This window comes from Paroedura picta, chromosome 9 (genome assembly GCF_049243985.1).
Source record: "Paroedura picta isolate Pp20150507F chromosome 9, Ppicta_v3.0, whole genome shotgun sequence".
Lineage (NCBI taxonomy): Eukaryota > Metazoa > Chordata > Lepidosauria > Squamata > Gekkonidae > Paroedura > Paroedura picta.
This window is the reverse complement of record NC_135377.1, coordinates 20896113-20921305: the sequence shown is the minus strand read 5'-3', so window position 1 is coordinate 20921305 and position 25193 is coordinate 20896113. Positions and strand designations below refer to the sequence as shown.

The following is a 25193-nucleotide window of genomic DNA, read 5'->3' as shown; positions in this document are numbered from 1 at the left end:
CCCCTTCGATCACAACATTCCCACTTTCAAGTGAACGTCAACCACTAGTTAAGCAGGGAATGCAATTTGTTTTACCAAAACCAATGTACTCCAAAGGGCAACTTCAATAAAACACTGCCTCTATCCCAATATTTTACAGTCATTTTGTCACCACAACATCTAAGATTGTTAGATTTACAATTAAATGTGATTTACAAGATTTACAAGATAAATCACATATCTTGTAGTTAACAATATGCAGTGGAGTGCTTTGATACTGATCGTCAACATACTGGATATACATTATTATTTGGTTACAACACTTCTTTTCCACACAGTTAAGGCCCTCGGCACAGCAAACCGTTTTAAAAGACGTTATATCTACTTTTAGAACAATATGCACATGTAAAACGCCAAATGAAGCAAAAAATGGGAAGGAGGATCAATTAAGGCACGCCAAAAGGAACAAGGAGGTCTTGACATTTTGCAGAAGACAGTCATAGAAAGGAACAGATGAATTTCACTGGAGAATAGAATGTCAGCCCTGGCAGCAATGCCAGGTATGCAATGGCAGAGAATTCAGCAGAGGTGGTGGTGAGGGAGCATGTAGCCAAGTTCCCTGATCCTGCCGACATTGTTCCCCTGGAGTGCTGGTCATGCATGACTCATCTGGACCAACCTCTCTTGTGTGGCCATAAGCCCCAAATCCACCTAACTCCCATAATCCCAACAGGGGGGGAGAGTTCATAACCATCATCAGGATATAAAACGTGAGTCCTCAGCCAAGACACTTGGCATGAGCTGAGACACAGAGTGGCTCAGAGCCCTGAGTCCATTAACACCCAAAGCCCAGCAGGGAAGAGGAGTTCACAAACTGGAGGAAATAAATAAATGCACTCTGCTAGTCTGCCTTTAACAAGTTCTCTGCCTCTCTAACTGCCAGCAGAGGAAAAGGTGTGGAGCTGAGCTGAAATATAGCTTTCTGATCCCACAGAGCAGAATGGGAACTGTGTTACTGGCCACCATCAGTGCATGTTAAGCTTTGGAGGGCTCCTACTGCTGTTTATGAGGCTGGGGAATTCTGCTCCCCCTGTTGCTTCGGAGTTTTGTAAACAGTTTAATTGAGCTGAGACAGTCTATCTGGAAATGTATCCATTCACAAACCGCTACAAACAGCATCACAGTTCATGGAATGTGTATGCTATCACTCGTCCACGAGTATTGCTTTACAAACCGTGAATCCGTCAAAATTTGTGATGAACTTTATTCTGTGAGCTGGTTTGTAACTATCCCTAAAAGAGAACATGTAATAATGTAATAATCTGGCGCAACAGTTCTTTCCTTACAACATTTACCAGGACTTGACAAATAACAGGCAACAGATCACCATGTGCCTAGACATTATGGCACTTTGTATTTCAACAAACACAAACCCGCAATCTTATTTTCTGTTAGTTTGGCTGCCTGTGTTCCCAACAACTGTTGTTTCCTTCTCCTCCCAGGCTGCAAGAAAAAGTATTTGGCTAGTTTTGGAAAGTTCAACCCTGCCCCTAAGGCTCCTCCAATTCCAGCTAAGGAGAGAGGAGGGGGAGTCAACAAGAATGTACAAGAGCTGTCAGAGCAATGGCAGCCAAGTTATGAGATAAAGGGGCTTTTGAACATACACACTTTGTCTCTTAACTTGGTTGCTGTTGCTCTTGACAATTCTTGACCTCTCTGACCGTAACTGGAAGGACTCAGCTTGCTTGAGAAAACTACACCCCTTCCTGACATTCATGAGAAGGCAGAAATGTTAGATTCATATTGCATAAATGCATGAGAATAGTTTCAAGCCATTTGAGTAGACCTGTACATTAACCCCTGGCTCTGACTTTATATTTGTAAGTTTTTAAAGCTAGGGTTTTTGTTGTTGTTGTTGTTGTTGTTGTTGTGAGGACCACAACTGTATTATCCTTCCATTTATTTTGATATTACAACATTTTGGCATATTATTAATAAAATAATAACAAGAAATTGTGTGGGGAAATCTTAGGAATAGGTTTTGTGGTAGCAATGATTGGAAAACATTCATGAACATACAAAACCCTGACACTAGCCTGGCTTCAACAAAGAAAAGGCCTGTCATATCTTTTCTAAAAGCTTTATAGCAAGTTTTTGATCTTTCCCCTCACATTTTTCTTTGCTTGCTTGAGAAGTTACACCCTCCAGTTGGATTATACTTCTTAAATATTGCCTATTTCTTTTCAACAAGTCGTTACAAAATGCCACTTATGCACCTGTGGGGGGGAAATCAAATGAGCTCCATGCACTTTTCACATTCAGGGCTTGCTTACACTATCCAAACCCTAGATTAATATCCCAAGGCTGTCACAATGGAATAACCCCCTGAGTTCTGTGAATAAGTTGCTCTAGGACTGTACCCCTCCTCTGAGAATTCTTGGATAGTTCTTGGATAATTCAATGGTCAGTAGTTTTCTGCAAGGGACCTATGAATTCTACCAAATAGAAAACAACCATTTTGCTATAGGTTGCATAAGAAACAGAAATGAATCAAAACCTTTAAACGTCCAAAGAACTGGCGTCAGCTTTCGAGTGCAAGCACTCTTCGTCAGGCTAAGAACTGACCATCATAATAGTAGGAATATATATAACTTAATCCTGTGTCACACTGTGGCTGTGTTTGGATGCTGTGGCACAGTTTAATAATTTAATAGGATTAACTTTTGCTTATATATTCCTACTGTTATGATGGTCAGTTCTTAGCCTGACAAAGAGTGCTCACGCCTTGAATAAATCTTTGTTGGACTCTGATTTTAAAATGGCAACAGTGTAAGATACACAAGGAGACGTTTTCTTCACATGAAAATATAAAGTAAACATGTTTTATATCTTTTTCCCGACTCGAGTAATGCTGCAGAATATCAGCCATTGAACCGTCCTGGTAGATCAGGAGCACAAGTCTTATACAGAGATACTCCAGCCTATCACCAGTTTCAATGGACTTACGCTGGAGTCACTATGCACGTGGCTGCACTATAAAACTATCTGTCAGGGTTTCTCTGTTCAACCACATAAAACATCTGTAGACTATCCCACACAGTTAGCTTACAAGATTTTATTCTGGTTTCAGTTTTATGCCTCTTTGATGCACAGACCTCACAGCTATCAGAAAGGAAGATGCGGGCAGATTCTTTTAGTCTAGCGTAATTAAGCTATCCAAACCACATGCACAGGGTACCATCCAGGTCAAAGCCAAAGGGTTCCCCTCCTTAGGGAAAGGGAGGCACACACACATGCAATAATAAAGGTAATATCGTTCCGATGAAGACTTGCTACCATTATTCAAAAGCATTTGACTGTGGAGGAAGGCAACCAACGGTTGCTGTAGTTTTGATACCGATATACAACTTAGCCTGGGAAAGCCACCCAGCTTTTAAATGGCATAATAAAATAACATACATGAGCTTGCAAGAAACAATCAGTTGAACAGAAATCAATTGACCAAGAAATATAAAGCATTTTTAATCAACAAATCCAAAGAGCATTTGAGATTGCATTAAATTGGGGGTGCAGGAGGTCCTGAACTTTTACTGGAAAGCTTTTGGGGGTGGAACAGCCCATATTCAGACTGCTTCTCCCCTTATATAGCTATAATTAAAATGTGGCCTAAAGGAAACCTTTTAGCTTTATTCTATCTAAAACATTTGTATCCCGACTTTCCTCCAAAGAGCTCAGGGCAGTGTCTGTGGCTCTTCCTTTGCCCACTTTATCTTCTCAATGGTCATGCGAGGTAAGGGGCCAAGGAAAGTGACTGGACTCAAGACCACCCAGCAAACTTCATGTTGCTACACCACACTGGGTCTCTATTTTCCCCAAATACTGTTGATGCAAGAAAAGATTATTACTCTTTGGCAAACAATATCCACACCTAATATGAACTTTGAATCAAAACACTAAAAGTTTTGGCATCTTGTAGCCTGATTAAGTTTGCACCAACTTTGATTTTAAATAGGACCATGCAAACTAGGAGGTGATAGACTTTTTAATATGAAGTATATGGCAAAAAGGATATATGTCCCAAATCCATATTCCACAGCTGCTATTTTTAAAATAAGCACATTTTAAAATATGCTTTCCAAGATCTAGCTTCCTATTTAACTGGACTGTAAATTCAATTCAACAGAATTGTAAGTTGACATACAATTATACTTTTAATGCTAAATTCAAGAAGCACTCATATTCCAAACCTGCTGGTTAAATTTCAGTGTGTCTCACAGAATTAGATCTTTGCCATTTGGAGTTAATCACATCTCATAAATGATCCTCAAAGAGGAAGGAAAAGCCATCTTTGGTTGACTGTCATTGGAATGGTTATTTTAACCTAAGCAATCATACAGTTCTTTCAAATTCTTATCATATTACCAAAATTTCATCAGAAACACATGTCAGCAGCACAATGCAGCTAGAATTATTGAACAACTTTTCTTTCACTTTCATAACAAATTAGGCAATGCATAGTTGATGCATCTGAAAAATGTTACAGAATCACAAGCCTTAAGGCAAAGCACCGGGTGTCATAATCTAAACCATCACTGGCTGAAATTCAAAGGCGAAGGAGGCAAATGAATTATTTTGGGCACCAAATTACTTTTATTGATGACCATCGTTATTTGTTAATCCCCGATGGTAAATGAGAGATTGTCAATTGAACATTAAAAGCTTAAAAGCATCCTGAGAACTTAATGCAAGACTCCGCAAGATTCATACACAAAGGCAGAGGGAATCCACCTAATACACTGACATCCCATCCCACAAGCTATGTAATATAAAAAATGGTTGCAACAGACCTAAGAAATCTAAGCCATTTGACACCTGTCAGAGCTCAAGAAATCCAAGGTGCCAGGTCACTGTGGCACCTAGTATTTCCAGAAATGGTTTGAGCTCATTGGTTTCTGTACTTGTGCCAATATTTAACTCAAAGGAGCTTTAAAGCGTTAACAGAATCATGAGAAACTGTGAAATTGGGTCAGGGTTGCAGGTTACTTTTTGTTGTGGTAATGACAACCATGGTTACCCCTGTATCATATATCCTGAACAACAGCCACTGAATGTGGGTAGAATGGGCATTCTGGGGCCATTTAGAGACTTGAAGAATTTTTCAGCCAATTAGGAAAACGTCTAGGTTTGCAGAAAACTCTGAAAAGTTATTCCTTTTGCTGTAGTTTTTCTTAATGCCCTTCCCCCAAAGAAGTGAGACCTGTGTAGGACAGACCACCTAATTCTAATGAAGAAATGCTGATTGAGAACTAATGCCAACCATTGCAGTTTTGCATTTTTAAAACAATACCTTAAGGGGAGAAAGTAGCAGAATGATGAGAATAAAGCAACAGCAGGAAAGTTGAGGGGTGATGAGGAAAACAGGCCAGGAGAGACAGAGAGGTGGCAGCCATTATGAGCTTCCAGTCAACTGGGCCTCAGAGAAGAGGGGAGGCTGGAGTAAAAAGTAGTCCTCTATGCTGCCTGCTTAAAGCTTCTTGCCTCCATTGCTACCACCTTCATGCTTATTAGGGGGAGATCGAGAAGAAAGTGTATCCCAATATCTCCCCGTCAACAGACGTGGGAGAACCTAAGGGCTTTGAGCAAGGAAGCATGGACAGCCCGCCCTCCAATCCAACTTCCCCTCCACCCAGCCTTGACACAGTGTTGTTCTGGGATCTGACCGGAGGGAAAAGCCAGTTGAATATAGGAGAGAAATCGGGGATGGGGGGTACATTTTGTGGATATTTTGCTTGTTTTACATCACTTTTGTCATAGCTTCATAGCTTTAAAAAAATTACAAGACCCTGGGAAGTGACTAGCATTAGGTATTGCAGTAAGAGTAATTAGAAAATATGGCTATTAATAAGATACACAACCCTGAAAGGCTGAAAGATGAGGCTGAAAGTCTCCTAGAGTCAAAGAAGGCTGCGCAAGGCTTGCCTTCTGTATACAAAATCAATTTAAAATAAACACACTTTTTGGCTAGTTCCAAACAAAATGCATACAAACTTGATTAAGGTGCCTAAGAAAAAGGTTGTCACCTCAGCAACAGAATCTTGTAATGGATTATGCTGCTAAGTGTGGAGGAATTATTCTTGTTAACACGCTAACAATTCATCATTGACTTGAAGCAACAAGGCAGACCCTGCAAATTGCAATGATATGCTGATTGCTTTGAAACAATCGGGTTCGTTTCCTAATTATAGCACCCTTTGCAAAAAAAATAAATAACCGCTGCCAGTTAAAATACCCAAAGCCTAATATACACTCACCACTTAAAAATAGCCTTGAAAATACCAATTTGAAACTAATGTGTTAAACTTTCGCCTATAGCCCCAAGACTGTATGCGTATTCACTGTAAAAACTGCAAATAATGAAGCGTTACAAACTACAAGAGATACTTAGTGTGAAGCATTTGAGGTCTCGCTGATATCAAAAGGGAATTCTCATGATTCTCACTGTAATAAAGGGTACATTAAAATACTCAACCTTATCTGGGTTGTATCGGATGTGAGGGCGATCTGGCTGAGAAATCTGTTACCCCATTGATCACCACGGTTGATTCAACTTGAATCTGAGTTGTATCCCATGGTAGCTGGAGAGAAAGGTTACCCAGACATTTCAAACAGATGAATAATATGGTTCATCTTCCTATACCATCATCTCAACTGCTTCATTGCGGCTTTCCACTGAATACTGGGAACAGAAAGAGGTTGACCAATGGCCTGGATCAATAATTCTGGAAATAACTTGCTCTCCCTTTCTACACTATTCCCCAAAGTGTCTTTTGAGGGGACTAACAAGGACACTCCTCTGCAATGTGGCAGGGAAGGGAGGTGGCTGGGCTAAGACAAAAAAGCATCCCAATCTTGTGCAAATTTTTGTACAAATGGAACAGAAGCATTTTAACACGTTTGGTTAATAATAAAAGCAATGCGATGAACATTTAAAAGCAGGAAACAAGTACTCTTCTGCAAAGCTGGGAGTGCTTTGGGAGATCTTTGCTTCAGAAATGAGGGAGTGGAAACTTTTTTGTGGAATTGTCTCTAGGCTCATCCATCATACTTGGAACTGCTGCCTAACTCTGTGCTCAGAAGCAACCTGCTCCTGTATAGTAACTGTATGGGCAGAGAGACTGAAGTTAATCCCTCCTGAGGTAAAGGCACCCTGGACCGTTTCGGTCCACATTCCATAATTCAGAACGTTCCAGGTCCCAGGTGGCTCTTGGATTGTACCAGTTATGGATACTTCCCAGTTAGAACATTTGGCCTTACTGGACCTGGAGATATGGATCAGCAGATTCAGATTTTGATACCAAGAGCACTCTAAGAACTCTCATTCCCAGGAAGTCAGAGCACTAGAATGCACATCACTCCCATACTCACCATTGGGAAGACTAATGGATGCAAATGGGGAGCCGTGTTGGTCTGAAGCAGCACAATAAAATCAGAGTCCAGGAGCACCTTTAAGACCAACAAAGATTTATTCTTTCGTGTGAGCTTTTGAGTGCAAGCACTCTTCTTCAGAGCTCACGCCTTGAACAAATCTAGGAAGACTGCCTCTACACTTTGAAAAAAGCCAATAAAGCCTCCTTGAAGCGCTGGCATCTTCTCACACTTCTCAGTTGTATTACCTGATTCTGGTTTTGCAGGATCAAAAGGCAGCAGAGAGGGGATGTACTTTACTTAAAGCTCCAACATGTGCTTTCCCTGATAACCATCAGCCAATAGTGATTCTTCCCCATGTATTCCAAGAGGTACTAAAATCAGTAAGAGTGTCTTCCCAAGCCTTCTGAATTTTGTAGTTGTAGATTCCAACAACTTGCTAAACACCATCAATGCTCCAGCATGGTATGATCTCATACCATCATATCAAGACAGACTAGTATGATTTTGCTCCCCCTTTCCTTCATGCCTCCACTTTTTGCCTTTTTGCCTTCCTTTTGCTTTCATGCCTCCACTTTCATTTTCCTATCTTATATTATTTATTTAAAACAAATCCATGCTACCTTTCCACTCAATACAGGGTCCCCAAGGCAATGAACATCAGAACTTTAAAAGCACTTCAACCATTAAAAACCGTGCTCGAAATTCAAATGTTTATAAATTAGTTTAATTAAATATGACAGTTACACACGAACACATAAACAGAGAGGAGGGCTAATAAGAGTTAATGAGGAAGCCTTCACCTGTTGGTAGAAGACAATAATAGAGGAAGACAGATTAATCTCCCTGGGGCAGCATTACCATCTCCTCCAGGTGGTGGCTTGACAGCTCCTGGAATTACAAATGATCTCCAGGTGACAGTGATCAGTTCACCTGGAGAAGATGGTCACTTTGGAAGGTGGACTCTGGCACTGTGCCATGTTGAGGTCCCTCCTTCCCCCAAACTCTGCCATCCTCAGGCTTCACCTCCAACATTTCCAGGTATATCCCAACCTAGAGATCGCAACCCCCTCCCTGGGGAGGGAGTTCCAATGTTTCAGTGCCAAGACTGAGAAGTTCCTTTCCACCACCCATCTAGCCTCAAATGGCAGGGACACCCAAAGCAGTGCCTCCATTCTTCTATACAGGGCATGGGACACCCTACACAGGGACCAACTTGGGTGACAAGCCCTGGTACTGAAAACAAACTCTTGGATCAGTCCTGGAGTATATCACTTACATCACTATCAGGGAGAAAACAGCCAAAGAAAACATATCTATAACGAGAAAGGGGGAAAGAATAGTGAGAGGAAGAATGCTGAAAAATGCTGTGAGAAAATGATGGAAAGAAAAAGGGAAATAAGTAATGGATTGTTGGTGGTGGGAAACACAGAGTTATATGTTCTCTACTTGAGTTTAATTTCTAGAGACAGATGTTGTGGATCTAGTCTGTGTAAGAGATATACCATTCTTCCATAAGCCCTGTACATTGCTTGGGTAGAAAATGCCTAGAGCCAGAATAATACATTCCACGGCAGAGGACTGGGGGGATGTGACAATTCACCCAAATTTCTGTGTAGGAAATGTCAAGGATGGATGGCTAATAGCATATATTGTGTAAAAAGAGTTAAATCTCTGAGTGTGGAGCGAGGGATAATGCAAATCAAATAAATGAAACCTGCAGTCTACATTTTATTCCAGCATGATTTCATGGATGATTTCATGGACAAGAGTTCATGTCCTCAGATGCAAGAAGGTTTATACCTGAATAGAGATTTGTTAGCTTGTGCCACAAACTCTAGCCAGCCCTCCAGAATTTGTTCCCAAAAGGAAAGAAATATGTTCTGCTGCCATTTTGAAAGAGACAATGAAACTTGCAGAAGAGACCAATTACTATTTTAGAAAAGAAATAATACCCTAGCTTCTTTTTGGCTGACTCAAAGAACAACTGTTGCTCAGTTCAACACCATTTATAAGGAGGAGAAGTGTTTGTGATATGAAACCCCTGTGGACTTCAAGACAGTGCAGTGTTCAGAAGTTTACTAGCTGTATTATCACAGTGGCAAGAAAGACCTTTCAAGAGGATAACTTTCCAGGTCTTATTGTCCTTTACTGGTTCTGCCTTAGAAAACATACGACCCAAAAAAACAAGACGAAGGACTCTTTAATGCTTAAAATTCCATACACATCTTTAAACATTTTAACCAATGCTCGCAGTCAATGTAAACTTACTGACACTGTCAAAAAGGCACAAGAGCAAAAATCTGGAGGTAACGTTTGTGTTGGCTCTCTTTCTTTCCCATGGGAACCTCAATAATGAAAACTAGCTCACATCTGGAAACAACCTTGGATTCATAGAATGTTAAAAATAGACCATGCAAGCTAAAAATATGAACTTTTAGGTCCACTTCTCAGGAAGAAAACTGCTTATTGCTTTAAAATAGGCATTCTTATTTTTTGCCTTGTAAAATGTAAATCACATATCGACTTTTTTTTCAGAATGCTAAAGAACCTAAATTAAATTTAAAATACAATTGCAAATTATGGACCACAAAGTCTTGCTCTACAGCTATGTCACAAACTATAACAGATGTGTTATAGCTCTGTTTAAATATTTAGTCAGCAAACTAAAGGGCAAAAAAGAAAAGGCCAGAGTGATTTCATTCTTTGCTTGAACCAGGGTGGTCTACTGGTAACTTTAGGTACCCGTGGTATTGCTGGGGGAACAAAAATGAAACCAGGTGCCATCAAATTCAAATTAAAGATTTTGTGCTTTTTTAAACAATCCTCAACCAAGTTTCCATAAACTCCTTAACTGATACTAGTACAAAAATCTGACTATTTTATAACAAGAAAGGAATTATAAGTTATCCTTAGACCATCAAATTTTAGCTGCAAACAAATTTAGATTGATTGGCACCCCCTTCTTTAAGAAAAAGTTTTACTTTAAATATGTATCCTACCCACTGAAACATATCTTGGTATTAGGCTGCCTTTCAACAAGCACTAAACACAGGGCGTACTTGTGTACAGATTGTAAGAGATGTTATTCCAACCTTGTATTTTACCTAGCTTCCATTCTAAATAATTTTAGGTTTCAGCACAGTCGAGCATTACGTTGAATTTCTAAGCGCAACAGAGCTGAGATGGGAAGCTTTCTATCCTTTTGACTGCAGTTTTGTCCCTTGCGAGTGAACATTTGATAATCGCCTTCTAAGAAAAATAGGAGTAAATGTCCTACTGCGTTTTTAAAACATGACGCATTACGAACTTAAGACGTTTGCCAGCCAAGTCGCTCGGCGCTGCTTTCCCAAGTAAATCATCTGTACTGATAGAAAATATGCGAGGGAAAAGACACTTATTCTTATACGAATGTTTGATTAAACACCGAAGAGACCCTCAATTTTCAGCTTGTTGTGTGCATCTAAGATACTAATTACATAAATCACTATCACGTCTCTGCTAGCCATCAAATACCACATTGTTTAGGAGAGCTCCTGTAGCAACTGCACCTGGGCAATTTGGAACTAATGGAAGTTAATTAAGAGGTCACAGATAAAAGGCTACAGATACCAAATATAGTTAAGTACTAGCTTAGATTCTGGCCCTGCTCTCTTCCCCAGGAGGGAAACCGGGGAGCGCCCACAGAAAGAGGACTGATTCACACATGCATGTATATCATTACTTAATGACTCACAGATGCAGGAGTCCCCACTGAAAAATATAACACTTCAGCCAATGTGGGCCAACATGAGAAGCCTGGTGGTGGTGACTGATTTGTGAAGGTTGTTTCACACATGCAAGCCATCATTTGGGAGCAGGGGAGGGAGAGGAAGGGAAACGCACATCTACATTCCAAGCATCGACGAACAAAGCCGGCTTAGTGTTCTCTGCTGATACAGAAGCCAAGAGAGAAAGGGAAAACTGAAACGCAGGCAGAACATCTCCCCATCAGGAGGACCACAGAAAGGGCTCCAGAGAAGCCAGATTTCCTTTCAACATAACCACCTTCAAGGATTTCAAAATCTCTACTTGGAGGTGCAAGCGAGTAGGCTAGAACAGCTGTTCTGCCCTTGCCAATCTGCAAAGCGGCCGCAAGCCAGGCCTCAGACCCAGCCAAGAACACATCTGCAGAAAGAAATGCTGATCAGCAGATGCTCTGCCCAGTTCTGGACCTTTTGCAGGTTTTCAAGTTGCAGGATAGTTTTTGCGCTGCACAGAGATATTCTGTGTTCTCACATCACAAGCAATCCATGTTCTGTAGCAGTTTAAAATTCTTTCGGCGAGTTCAGAGTTTTATTTTTAACTTTTCTCCAGGGAAAACCGAGCCAGCACATTGCCATGCAAAAATAATTCATGCCAAGTTACATTTGTTGAATAATTTAACCATAATGACTGTTCCATCAAATATATCTTCAACAAAGCTTAAAAGTAGTAGGTCTTGATCCAATGTGTGCAAAACTCTAAGGAGAGACTTGTAACAACATCAATGGAGGTTGAATAAGGGCCCCCTAACTATTGCTAGGATTCCTTTGAAACTAATATTCCCAGCTCAAACATTTTCTTATTAAAACATCCTGAAAATAAATGAATGGAACCATGGAACTGCTCTTTTTTTCAGATTAGCACTTGTAAGTATTTGAATTATATAACAAAAATATACAACATCACATGAAACTAACCATCATCATACTTCCTTTACAGTTATTTTAGTTAAGGTTTCAAGTTAACTCACTGGCGTGTAATTATGAAATTATTGTTCTGATCCTCTGCTTACTTTGAAAGTGATTAATCAAAGTCAGAGAAAGCCAACCATCAAGTCAAGTATGTTTCAAATTTCCTATTCAAGGATAAGACTAAAAAGATGAGCTAATTTTACTTTAATTAAATCCTCATTTGGAAGTCTGAAATAAATGTTTTCTATTTAAACTGCAATTACTCTCAAGTTGTTGTCCAAATTTCATATATTCTTTCCTTCTGCTACCTTATTACACGCTCCCAATTAATGGCTCCTTCTTACATACTCAAACAAATAAGATATTTAAAATGTTAGGCTCTGTAACAGGACAAAAACACATTGTGCAGTTACATAGTCTTACCAACTTGCCCCATTATTTTTGGAAGCCTGTGTAAACTCCATAAGGAGCTTCCCTGGATATTCAGTGGAGAATATCTAGTCAATGTCTTGAGCAGGGGTAGTCAAACTGCGGCCCTCCAGATGTCCATGGACTACAATTCCCAGGAGCCCCCTGCCAGCGAATGCTGGCAGGGGGCTCCTGGGAATTGTAGTCCATGGACATCTGAAGGGCCGCAGTTTGACTACCCCTGGTCTTGAGTAACCATCTTTAGGCCACTGTGTTCCTTCCCACCAGAACAGGAAAGGGGAGGGTGAGAGGACAAGAGACCCCAGACTATCTCAAGGGGGGACAAAAATTACTTCTGTAGGCACATCTGGGATTAGACTGCTTGGCTCAGCTCAGAACAATCTTCTTCCTGTGCTCCAGGCAAACAGGGCCTTAAGCAAAAGAACCAACATCAACAAAGGAAAAGCTATGCATTTTTCCTTTTCCCTTCTACCTGGTTTACAATGCCGTAAGCAAAAAAATCCTTCCCCGATGAGCATAAAATATAGGCAAGACCCATCAAGACAAGGTTCAAAGTTTCACATGATGATAATGATACCTCTATTGGCATACAACAAGTGAAAAGCGAATCGTTTCCTTCACACATTAGGCACAGGGGATCCATTTCCCTCATGCAACAACATCTGTGAAAAAAGACAAAGTCGAATTCCTGCTGCCTGAAGTCTGGGAGAAAGGCTATTGGTAGAAAGGCCAGTGTCACAAGAGTGCAAACTATAATATGTACGGCTACCCACAATCTCTGTTGGAGATGTTACCACAGAAGTTGCACTAGGAGTATGCAACAGTGGTGTCTTATTACATTTCTTACAAATTGAGAGCAAAAAAAAAAAAGACTTCTTCTCAAAAACTATCCCAGAATTGCCGCTTCGGTGTAAGTCTCCCCCCCCCCCTCACTTCAAATACATAAGGATATGGAAAACCACAAAACTAGGCCACCCACAGACAAAGCGGGGCTTCCGCCTCCTCGGGGACTCCCCCCAGGTATGCAGAAAAAAATTTAGCCTTGTGAGTTTATGTACACAACACACACACACACACACGCCTTACAAGCACCCTGATGAAGACTAAAAATCCTCCGGAATTGCTGAGCATCAGCTGAAGAGTGGGGGAAAGGGGGAGAAGAAAATTCAGCCGACTGAAGACCCTGAGCATTCACTCAGTCCTGGAGGAGGAGATGGAGAAAGCCCAAACCGTACAAAGCTGGAAGACCACAAGGAGCAGGGGGAAGAGGGAACATTAGGTTGATTTGTGCTCCAAAAATGAGAACGTATGCCCTTCATTTTTAAGTTCCTGGCATCCTATTCCATCCTTCTGGATGGCAGACCATTGTTAAGGAGCGTTTACTATTGCTGAACACGCAACTGGCAACAAATTGTAATGCTAACAAAGTTTAGCTTCTCACTCACTAATCTGTAATTAAATGTGTCAGTCATTTACACTAGAAACGGATAGGATGTCATGACCAATTGAAATGAAGCCAAAGAGTACACAACTACATTTATTCCTGGGCATCCTTGCCTCACTTCCCATTTCCTTGACACTTCTCCCCCACCCCCGGCCTCCTTTGGGTGCCAGCACCGTTAACAGCAGTGGGCTTTAATCTGGAGAAGTGGACTTGGTTCCCGCTCCTCCACAGGAAACCTGCGAGGCACCCTTGAGCCAGCCACAGAGAACACTCTCAACCCCACCTACCTCACAAGGTGCCTGCTAGGGGGAGAGGAAGGGAAGGAGATTGTAAACCACTTTAAGATTCCTTAAGATAGAGAGTAGCGGGCTAAAATTCTGTACTGCTTGGACGCCTCTATTGTCTACATTCCCCTATAAAGCACCATACATTGAAGGGATTATGGGTTAGGATCCAAGGGCTGTTTTGGCACTACTTGCCACCTCCCAGTGCAGCCCACCTGAATTCCCAGAAATGCTGCTCCCATAGGATAACCACGGTCTCTGTGTGACGGGTCAAGTGGGGAGGAATCTACAGCAGCATGGGAAGGGGAAATCAACAAGAAATCTCTTCTGCTACTACAAAACAATCCTTGCATTTAACCATACATAGCTTTTCCCCCCAAAGGAATCAAACAAAAGCATGATTCAAGGTAAGCCAGGATTCAACCAAGAAACTGATTTTACTATTATAACAGTTTCTAGCATTCCAAATGAATTAATAGTGTGTTAATTTGAGGAGTTTTTGAGCTTGTTCCAGTCGCTAAATTATACATTTGGCAAGGGCTCTGTCATCTGTACGAAACTATACAAATTTAGACATGCATTAAAGGTGTGTGTGTGTGTGTATGTGAGAGAGAGAGAGAGAGATCTGAGCATTTTTTCTTAGAAAGCATTTGCCCCGAATCCAGTGATGTTATTAGTGTGGCAATTACTAAGTTTAATACATGCCAGTATCACATCTCCTAATCCAAAGTAATATAGATATCAGTAGTAGAAGAAGAAGAATATGCCGCTTTTCCCTACCCGAAGGAGGCTCAAAGCGGCTTACAGTCGCCTTCCCTTTCCTCTCCCCACAACAGACACCCTGTGGGGTGGGTGAGGCTGAGAGAGCCCTGATATCACTGCCCGGTCAGAACAGTTTTATCAGTGCTGTGGCGAGCCCAAAGTCACCCACCTGGCTGCATGTGGGGGAGTACAGAACTGAACCTGGCATGCCAGATTAGAAGTCCGCACTCCTAACCACTACACCAAACTGGCTCTTGAAGCAGTCCTCAGTTTACACAGCGTGGGCCCTTTAAATGCACAATATGGTATACCTATCACTCTTCAAGATGCTGTTTATGTATACTAGCAAGCAAATACATATTCAGTAAGAAAGTGTTTGCTGTGTTTTGTTTTCCAAAATAACATAATGCTAGAGAAGGTATTTTATAGTAAACCTAATTTGCTATGTGGGGAAAAATACACTTGTGGACAGATATTTATTCAAGTTTTGATATGATCTCCCCGCCGGATCAATTGTTTGCTCATTCACGGCAGCAGCCCATTAATATTTAAATCCCATTTCTTTTTCACCTATTGCTGAAATAAATCTTAAAACAAAAGAAGTACCAGGTACAAAATGATGCGTCCTACTTCAGTCCCATTTCAGAAGCACAAAATTCCCAAATGCCAAAAATGAGGCGGGGGAGAACCTCTGTGGGATTTTCTGTTAGTATAGTGTCACCTCTAAAGGCAACCTATAAAAACAGGCCACCCTGTTTCAGGGAACATTTGCATGTGTACAGATTACTTCACATCTCTTTTCTCCTCTGGTGTCCATCATGTGTCTTCATATATCATGAATAATTTAGTCACAAATAGAACTGACTGAGTCAGTTACAACAATTTCAAGAGTATTTGTTTGCAGAAAAGGAGGCTAAACACTGAAATACAAATCAATGTTTAACATCTATCCTCCCATGAGCCCCAATTTGACCGGTTTCAAGAAAGAGACTCCTGATAGAAGAATCAGCGGAGATATTAAAGAAGCAACATAAAGCAGACTGTGCAGGTGCCTATGTTTCACCTATGATGGTACTTGTTAAAGGGAAGATTGTATTAGCCAGGGATGTCTAAACTATGCCTGTCCAGATCTCCATGGACTACAATTCCCAAGAGTCTCTGCCAGTACATGCTGGCAGAGGCTCATGGGAATTGTGGTCCATGAACATCTGGAGAGACACAGTCTGGCCACCCCTAGTATAGGCTCTCTTATCTTTCTCCTAGGTAGTCGTCTATTATCTTGAGAAGGTGGGTGATTGGACAACTGCCAACTGTGGCCCTCTCAGTTGTTAAGAAAAGGAAAGGGCAACATTTGACAGCTAATAATACTCAAAGCCAAGTTCTACCCCTCTTTGGAGTTCATATAGACACTTATTCCCAGCAGAACACCCAGATCTTGACCAATTATATGGCAACATAAACAGTATGAAGAGTTCTGTGGAGAAAGGGCAGCTGGTTATAAGAACACTGGAAAGAAACTAGTGATCACAAGCAGAATAGTCCGTGGTGGCAGTGACACAAGCTAGGCAGGATGTATGGATAATCTGGGTAAGTGCCATGGAAAAATAAATATCATGATTGGACTTAAGGCAAATGGAAACAGTTCAAATTGGCTTCCTACGGTATTTTGTGGAACATATGATGTCCACATGTCCATTACCAACTACTTGAGCACAGAAAACAATAAAGGCAAATGCTGTATATGTTTTCAAGATTTTGCATTACTATCCTCTCCCAAGACAAAATAGCATAAATTAGAGAGGGGGAAGGGGGAAAGAGGAGAAAGTATATGCAAAGCTAGCTTGCTTATTCAAAATGTTGGCAATGTTTTCTTGGAGTGCCACCAGGGCTGAAGCCTTCTTGGAAAGCATATGGGGGTGTAACCTAAAGGATAAAGGAAGGAAAAGCAAAATCTGGAGTTAGGTTCAGCTGGGCTTCAGAACCCTTAGTTATGTCCCTCACCTTCTTAAAGATTTATTGGATAACATTAAGTAAAAATTCCTTGCAGGCCATTGTGAAGAACAGTCACAAGATTCCCTAAGACCAGTGGTTCTCATCCTGGGGGTCAGGACCCCTTTGGGGGTCAAATGACCCTTTCACAGGGGTCGCGGCAGGGCAAGCAGCTTGGCTGGGGTGGGGGCAGTATCTACACAACAGCCTTGAGGGGTAGATCGAGATACAGCTTTCGTCTGTCGTAAAAGAGTGCAATCATCATGCTGGGACAAGAGGCAGAACTGAGCTGAAAAACCCCGGGGGGAAAAAAATTATCTACAATCATGAACAATAGATCTTCACGCCATTGGTCAGTTTCGGTTTAATTTCTGAGAAAGAACTCTTACATAATTTTATGGTTGGGGGTCACCACAACATGAGGAACTGTATTAAAGGGTCATGGCATAAGGAAGCTTGAGAACCACTGCCTTAGACAAAACATTCCCAGCCAATATACTCAAAGATAGCCACAAGTTACCACCTTGAGACTATTTGCATAGGACAACCAAACCTAAAGAGAACATACAAACAACAATGATAAAATCTCTGTTGAATCAGACCACTTGTTCATCTGTTCTGATGACCAGTTCAGCATCCTGTTTCGCCCAGTGGCCGACCAGTCACCCTGGAGAGCCAACAGACCGAACACAGCATGCAAGGGCATCTGAAAAGGTCCCAGGTTCAGCCTTTAGCATCTCAATTTCAATGAGTCATTTAGAGGGGATGCAAAAGATCTCTGTGTGAGACCCTGAGCAGACCACCCTGAGTTGGCAACACTGATCTTGATGGACCAGTGGTCTGGTTCAATATAAGACCTCCAAGCACCGTGCTTCAGAGACCTCTGGAACTGCACTTCTCACAGGTCTGTGCAACCCCCTCCACAGCATGAAAAAACTGATCTCTTCCTGCAAATGCATTCTGTACAGATGTATGCTGAGAAAAGGCTTATGTTAGACCCACGCTAAAAAGAGAAAGTAGCAGTGCTTACAGCCAGAACCGCCTCGACACCCTGGAGCTTCAGAAATCATGTCATCCTGCTGAAAGTTTTCCAGGGTTCTTCAAAGTTTCCACAATACGCTATTAGAAGGCAAGGACAGTGACAACCAAGAAAAGGAAGAGTGGGTTTTATACACCTCTTTTCAGGACACAATGGAGTCTCAAATCACCTTCCATTCCTCTCCCCACTATAGATGCCCTGTGAGGTAGGTGAGGCTGAGAGCTCTGACAGACCGGTTCTGTGAGAACAGCTCTAACAGGAGTGTGACCCACAGTCACCCAGCTGGGTGCATGTGGAGGAGTGGAGAAATCAAACCCAACTCTACAGATTAGAGGACACCACTCTTAACCGCTACACCATGCTAGTGTACATCTAAATATTGCTACAGGAGAAAAGTGAAAACATGGGGCCTGCTGATATTGTTGGGGTTTTTTTGGGGGGGAGACACCCATTTCCACTATGTTCTGATATTTGCCCATTATTTTTTCTCCCCTTTTACTCAGCAGCTTCTTCCTTAAAAATATTCTCACTAATCTCTCTTGCTCTCATCCAAGGCGAATCTGGATTCTAGGGAAAATGGATCACGGGATAGCTCTGAAATAGTCCACAAATGCAAGTCCAGTTAAAGATGGTGTCATGCGTGTCCTGCAAAGCCCACTGGACCCATTATTATTATTATTATTTACAGAGACTACTTCCCCATGTCTTACTGCAGCCCTGGCATGCAACTAGGAATGGTGTGGCAATTCCTGGAGAGATGGCAATCTATCAACCATGCCAACCAAAGCTTTTCCATTAGAAACTTCCTGCCACAAAAACCCGACAGTTCAGTTAAGCTTTAATGTCTCAAAAGTATTCATTTGAGGTATACCAGCAGAGCAGGTGGCCCTTGGAAGGAGTGCAAAAAAGAACCCCACGGCACCTTGCACGGATTTAATATACACTAAACGAACCCACTTCGTTGACTGACTGTCACCATCTTGCCAACCACAACAGGAACAGGCTGGTTCTTGACAAAGATCTGATAGCCATTATATATTCCCAAATACTTAGCCCCGGAGTCCTTTTATTGCAGCCTTTCAACCTGAAATCCTTTCCGTACCTCCTCACCATTGCAAACCCTCGTGAAACTCCCCTGAGTAGCTAGTGTGTGGTTAGAGAGAGGAAGCTATGCTTGTTTGCATGGAATCTGCCATTTCCTCCCTGCCAAAACACTTGTTTAAAAAGTCATGTAATATCTCTATTAGACGGCAAATGCTATTGACAAGGAAATGGCCAACTGGCGAGGCATTTACCTTTGTGGCCGTGCCAACCGGCCTGCAGCAAAATAGCATACAGAATAACTTCAGCGTGCAGTCCCAAGCAACAAAACAGGGCTTTACGTAAATACCACGGAATCTAAGCAAGATCCAGAAAAGGCAATGAAAATTTGCCCGTGCTTTCATGCTCGCCCATACCAATTGCGAGCCTTAACTAAAACAAAAAGAAAAGCATCTACATATGTCCAGGGGTCTTGTGAAGTGGGATCGTATAACGCTGAAAAAACTATCACAACCACAATCCGTGTATTCCTTCTTAACCACTGTAACATCTCACTAATAAAAATTAAGAAGAACCGCGGGGTATCAAATGCACAAAAGAATATTAACTGCATGCCAACCCTTAAAACCAGAACACAAATTATTAAGAAGAGCATATGTTTCACATGAGCCAGAATTGTTATTTTATAAATGGTTTTGCCCTTTGATATCAGACATTTGATTACAGGCGTTTAAAAAGTTCACCACCCTTAACGTAAAAACAATGTCGCTCCGTTTATAGGCAGCTATTTTCATGCGTACAAAACCTTCGCTGCTAATTTGGCTCTTACCTTTCATTACCTAGTGCAACTATAGGCGGTTATGTCAAAGTCATCCCAGATGTAATGCAAATGATCTCATCGATTTTAAAAAGCAACGGCATCATCATTAAATCTAAGTCATCCTCTCATCATTGCACTTCCTAAGGATGACTGTGCACACAAACTAGAGTACCTAATTTTTTAAGATCCAATAATTTGTTTCTTAAACTTAAGATCAAAAAGGTTTGCATACTAAAATCTGACTTTATGTGTTAGCGTATTATCAGTGCATATATATATATATATATATATATATATATATATATATATATATATATATATATATATATGATACTTTATAACATCAGTTTAGTAATCTAGGGCTAATTGCCAAATATTAAGAAGATATAATTAATGTGTTAAACTAGGGGCCAAGCCTGTTGCATTCAGGAATACAACAGGTGCTAGATTGAAGAAGAAGAAGAAGAAGAGTTGGTTCTTATATGCCGCTTTTCCCTACCCGAAGGAGGCTCAAAGTGGCTTACAGTCGCCTTCCCATTCCTCTCCCCACAACAGACACCCTGTGGGGTGGGTGAGGCTGAAAGAACCCTGATATCACTGCTCGGTCAGAAAAGTTTTATCAATGCCGTGGCGAGCCCAAGGTCACCCAGCTGGTTGCATGGGGGGGAGTGCAGAATCGAACCTGGCATGCCAGATAAGAAGTCCGCATTCCTAACCACTACACCAAACTGGCTCTCAGTGGGGGTGGAATAAACTTGCAGGGGGTGGGGGTGGAATAACCTTGCAGACGGCGTCTCCCTCCCCCCAGGACATTGAAAGGCTGCAGGCAGCTGTTAGGGAAATCACTGAGAGGGGCAGCTCTGCAGCCTCCGAGCCTCGGAGGGAAGTGGAAGGAGGAGGGGGTGGTCAGGGGCGGGGGAGGGAAGGTGATTCGCTGGTCACTGGACAGACAGGCAAGCCGGTTGGAGGAGGAGGCACTCAGCCATGAGACATGCTCCTTCTCCAGGCCCTTAAAAGAAATACATTATGTGGAACAGATGTGTCTTTTTAATACTTGGCTATTAGTGCTAGATTACCCATGAAGAGTAACACATTCGTGTGTTTTAACTGTTATGACCAGCGATGGCCATTAGCAAGTCAGCACAATTGGAAGACTTCACCAGAATGCCAGTAAGGCAAACCCAACAATGTACTTCAACAACACCAGGAACACTGCCACATCTGCATAGCCTAGAAATCAATCTCACTAAGACCCATAAGGAACTCGAGCCAGTTTCTGCATCTTGGAGGAGAGGAAGTCGGCAGCAGCCTCCACCAAAGATAACAACGCAGGAAGGAAGCCTCGTGGGCACTCCTACCATTGGAGCACAGAAACACAAAATAACTGAAGAGCCATCTCAGTAGCTCAAGCCTCCTCTCCAAATAAGGGAGGTGTTTTGTTTAAAAGGCTGAAGGAAGCTTATGTCTCCACGGCTCCCTATCCCCGCCCCCCCCCCCCGCAGTAAGAAACTTAACAGGCCGCAAGCTTGCGACCCGGCAAGCTTCTTACTGTGGGAGGGGGGGAGAGGGAAGCAGGGCCGCGCATGCACCATGCGTGGCCGAAATTGCGCAATTGTGGCACTTTCACGCATGCGCGTTTTCAGCCGCACATGGGCGATGCACGTTTTCGGCCACACATGGGCGATGCGCATTTTCGGCCGCGCATCCACGGCATGCGCAGCCGCGCAATCACCCTCCAGTCTGACGCCAGTCCCCAGCCTGAAAAAGGTTGGGGACTACTATTCTAGCTGACAGCATATGGCGACAGCACTAATATTAAAAAAGCTTATCCACTAAAGCGGAACCAAACATTACCTTGACAAGAACGCATTAACCCCTTATCTCTCCAACAGTGCCTTGCTGGACCGTAATTCTACAGAAATGAGGACTGCTTAAACACAGACACAGATCAAACCAATTAGATAAGCAACCATCAAAGTATCTTTGGCAGTATTAAGATTCATTAGAAGGAAGATTATAACGGCTGCCTTCAAACAACAGCTTGGCATGCACCGGTTCTTTCATGGCCTGATGGAAGAAAGTACCTCAAGCAGTATGACATACTATCTATCAGGTTAGCATGGCCTTTTTCTTTTTTTGCCGAGCCAGACGATAGCAACGCTTCACCACAACGCGTCGCTGTTAAGTCATAGGCTTAATTAGCCGTTGAACTCTCGGCAACAATTCCAGTCATTTGAGATGACAATCTGCTTTCACACCCCCAAAGAAATCAGCTGGACAGAGGTGACAAAGAAAGTCGGAAGTTATAAATGCCGTATCCTTACCCGCATTGGATGGATATCAGCATAGGGTGGCTTTCCTTCAGCCATCTCTACGGAAGTAATACCCAGGGACCAGATGTCTGCCACACAGTTATAGCCGATCTCCTGGATTACCTCTGGAGCCATCCAAAAAGGGGTACCTATGACGGTGTTGCGTTTTGCCATTGTATCCTGTAATTACATGATTGACCGGTTTAACACACGAGGGGACTTTCTTTTGGCTTCCACAGCTGAATTAGCACCATTATGCAAAGTTATTGACAAAGCTCAGCAATGTGGGAAAACAACCCTGGAACAGGCAAAGAAAAACATTACCTGATTGCTTTTGGAGCAATGTCGCTGCCTTCTAATTTCAGTATGCATATCGATATATAACTGCACATTATAATCTCATAGATATGTATATTGGGCTGGATCCAAACGTTTCTATTCTATTAACAGTGGAGCCTCCCTTTAGTTCCAGGAGCTGCGCTCCAAAAGAAAGACTGCCCATGTCCACAGAATAGGGCGGGGGGGGTGGAAATAGGGCACATACATGATAAACATGCTTGTGAGCACATACAACACAGAGACAAAAAAATTGGGGCTGCTCACAGTTCCCTGAAGCATGTACATGCACAGGTAAAAATAATACTTCCTAGTGTACCTTGCAGAGTTCTCGTAACAATGCTAAACCTCTGAGTGTATCTTCTCACATTCAGTTGCAACTGTGAGCAATCAGGATCTTTTCTTTTTTCTGCACATAGTCCATTTTCAGAGTCTGAGTGCATCACTCAAAAGTTAGCGGCTCTAGCTTCAAGTGAAAATCATCACCTTATTTTTTACAAGCTGAACGTGAGTTCATTATTTTTCAGGAGATGGAGATATGTAGTATAACACACATATTCAGATTATGACAACATGTCTACATTCAACCCTCCTGGTTGAAGGGCTTTGCAGAGCCCATCTTGCAGCTTGACTGAGATCCCTAACATGCATACAAATCCACCAGACATGGGGCTGATTAGGGTGAGTTTCAGTATGCAAGAGACCCCTTTTCTCTCTCATGACAGCAGATTCTCATTCCACCTCATAAGTAGCAAATGCCATGGAGTCATCTTCTTCATGACGGGTGCATCGTAATGCCTTTAATTGCTTATAGGATATAAGAATTTCACTTACAGTTAACTGTCCAGCTACTCCAAAGTCGGCTAACTTGGCATGCCCTTCTGTGTTTAAGAGGATGTTTCCAGCCTTTATATCTCTATGTATTTTTCTCATGAAGTGCAAATATTCAAGTCCTTTAAGTGTAGATTTAAGAATGGTTGCAATTTCATCTTCCGTGAGCTGCAAGGAAACATAAATAACCAGCCTTTTTTTTTTACTTCTGTATGTACACACACACTGATTGCACACTTACATAAACAATCTGAAAGCCTAAGAAACTATAACACAAAATTATGCAAACTGTCTTATAATTATTATTTACACAGCATGTAAAATGCTTTACAAGTACGGAAAGGAAGCCCCATCAAGGCAATCCAATCCTGCAATCCAATCCACATGGTCTGACCTCCTTGAGCTCAAGAAAGATCCCACAGAAGTCAAAAAGGCACAAAAGAGGCTGCATCTATAGAGAACAAATTGCAGGCAATTTTACATACATTTTATTCTCCTAAACAGAATATAAAAGCTGTGCTCCTTTTTTTTTTCCCCTTCAAAACACTATTTCCAGCCACAAGTGTTCAAAAAGCATCAATGTTTAGTTGCTTTTAATCCTTAAATGACGCAGTAATCTACAATCATTTCTTTTCTATATAACAGTACAATTCATCACTTAGCAGCAGGTAAAGGGCCTGAACCTAAATCCTCCATCTTCCAACTCAATGGAATACCAACATCCTGCAGGTCATTAGGAAAGTGCTCATTGTCTCTTGTGACGCTGTGGGTCAGGCCCAGGCCTTAGCCTAAGGAACAATCTACAAAAGCCCCTGTGTCACTTTCCCAGCCTGTACAGACACCCCTAAATTAGAAGTTCTTCCACTCTAAAAGCTCAGGATCAGATTCTTAGATAGAATCTAAATCATGTCCTACTTTCCAATAAACAGGTGGAGTCAGTAGCCAGGAATAAGCTTTATCAATTACAACTGGAATGGCAGCTGTGCCCTCTCCTGGATAGTAAGAATCTAGCAACCATCATCCGTGCTTTTACAGCTTCACAAGCAAGGTATTGCAACGTGTTACTCCTAATGAAGCTGTAACAACTTGGCTCTTAATGGAGATAAACTGCTCCAGTGATCTAATTGACATAACCATACAAACATCGTTTCCCTGCTAGTTGCTCCGGAATCCAACTCAGAAGGCTATCTGTCTTCATTAAAACTGTTTAGAGCTTGAACGAAGCTCTAATAAAGATCTCCACAAAGAGCTCAACAAATCTTATTTAAGTGTGGTCGGCACTTAAAACTGATGCCTTTGCAGAGAAGTCTTCAGCGGCAATGTGGCATCTTGAGAAGAACAAATTTCATATGTTATCTCAATGTCATGTTGATCAATAACCGCATTCCGTGTAAGTAAACTTACCGTTTTATTCCGCAACCGAATTATATCCGAGACAGACCCAGCGCCGCAGTACTCCATAACAATCCACAGGTCTGTGTTCTTAAAATAGCTGCCATAGTACTTGACCACATATGGGCTAAACACAAAGAAACATGGCTGTCAGCATTCAGAAGCAAAGTACCAACAACACGATGAAGAAGAATCCAGAGGCAGTTCTACTTGAACCAGAAGCTGGGAGTTCTGCCCCACACACACACCCCGAAACAGCCAAGTAAGTGCTAAGTTCCAGTTAGATCCTCAGAAACAGGGGTAGCATAGAAAAGTTGTGGTATCATCCAATCATAAAAAGCCTACATCCATTCATTCATCCTATCCTGTATAGAAATTCCCTTTCATAGTGCATA

At 41.9% G+C, this 25193-nt stretch overlaps 1 protein-coding gene across 1 annotated transcript in view; it reads right to left on the bottom strand.

The window, feature by feature from the left end:
• Positions 1–25193, bottom strand: part of STK3 (serine/threonine kinase 3) — a 126739-nt gene that overhangs the window by 81624 nt on the left and 19922 nt on the right. Inside the window, exons 4-6 of the mRNA XM_077351822.1 lie at positions 24811–24925; positions 23410–23574; positions 22252–22419 (exon numbers count right to left, since the gene is read on the bottom strand). Coding sequence (XP_077207937.1) covers positions 22252–22419; positions 23410–23574; positions 24811–24925 — 448 coding nt within the window. The remainder of the gene's footprint in view (positions 1–22251; positions 22420–23409; positions 23575–24810; positions 24926–25193) is intronic.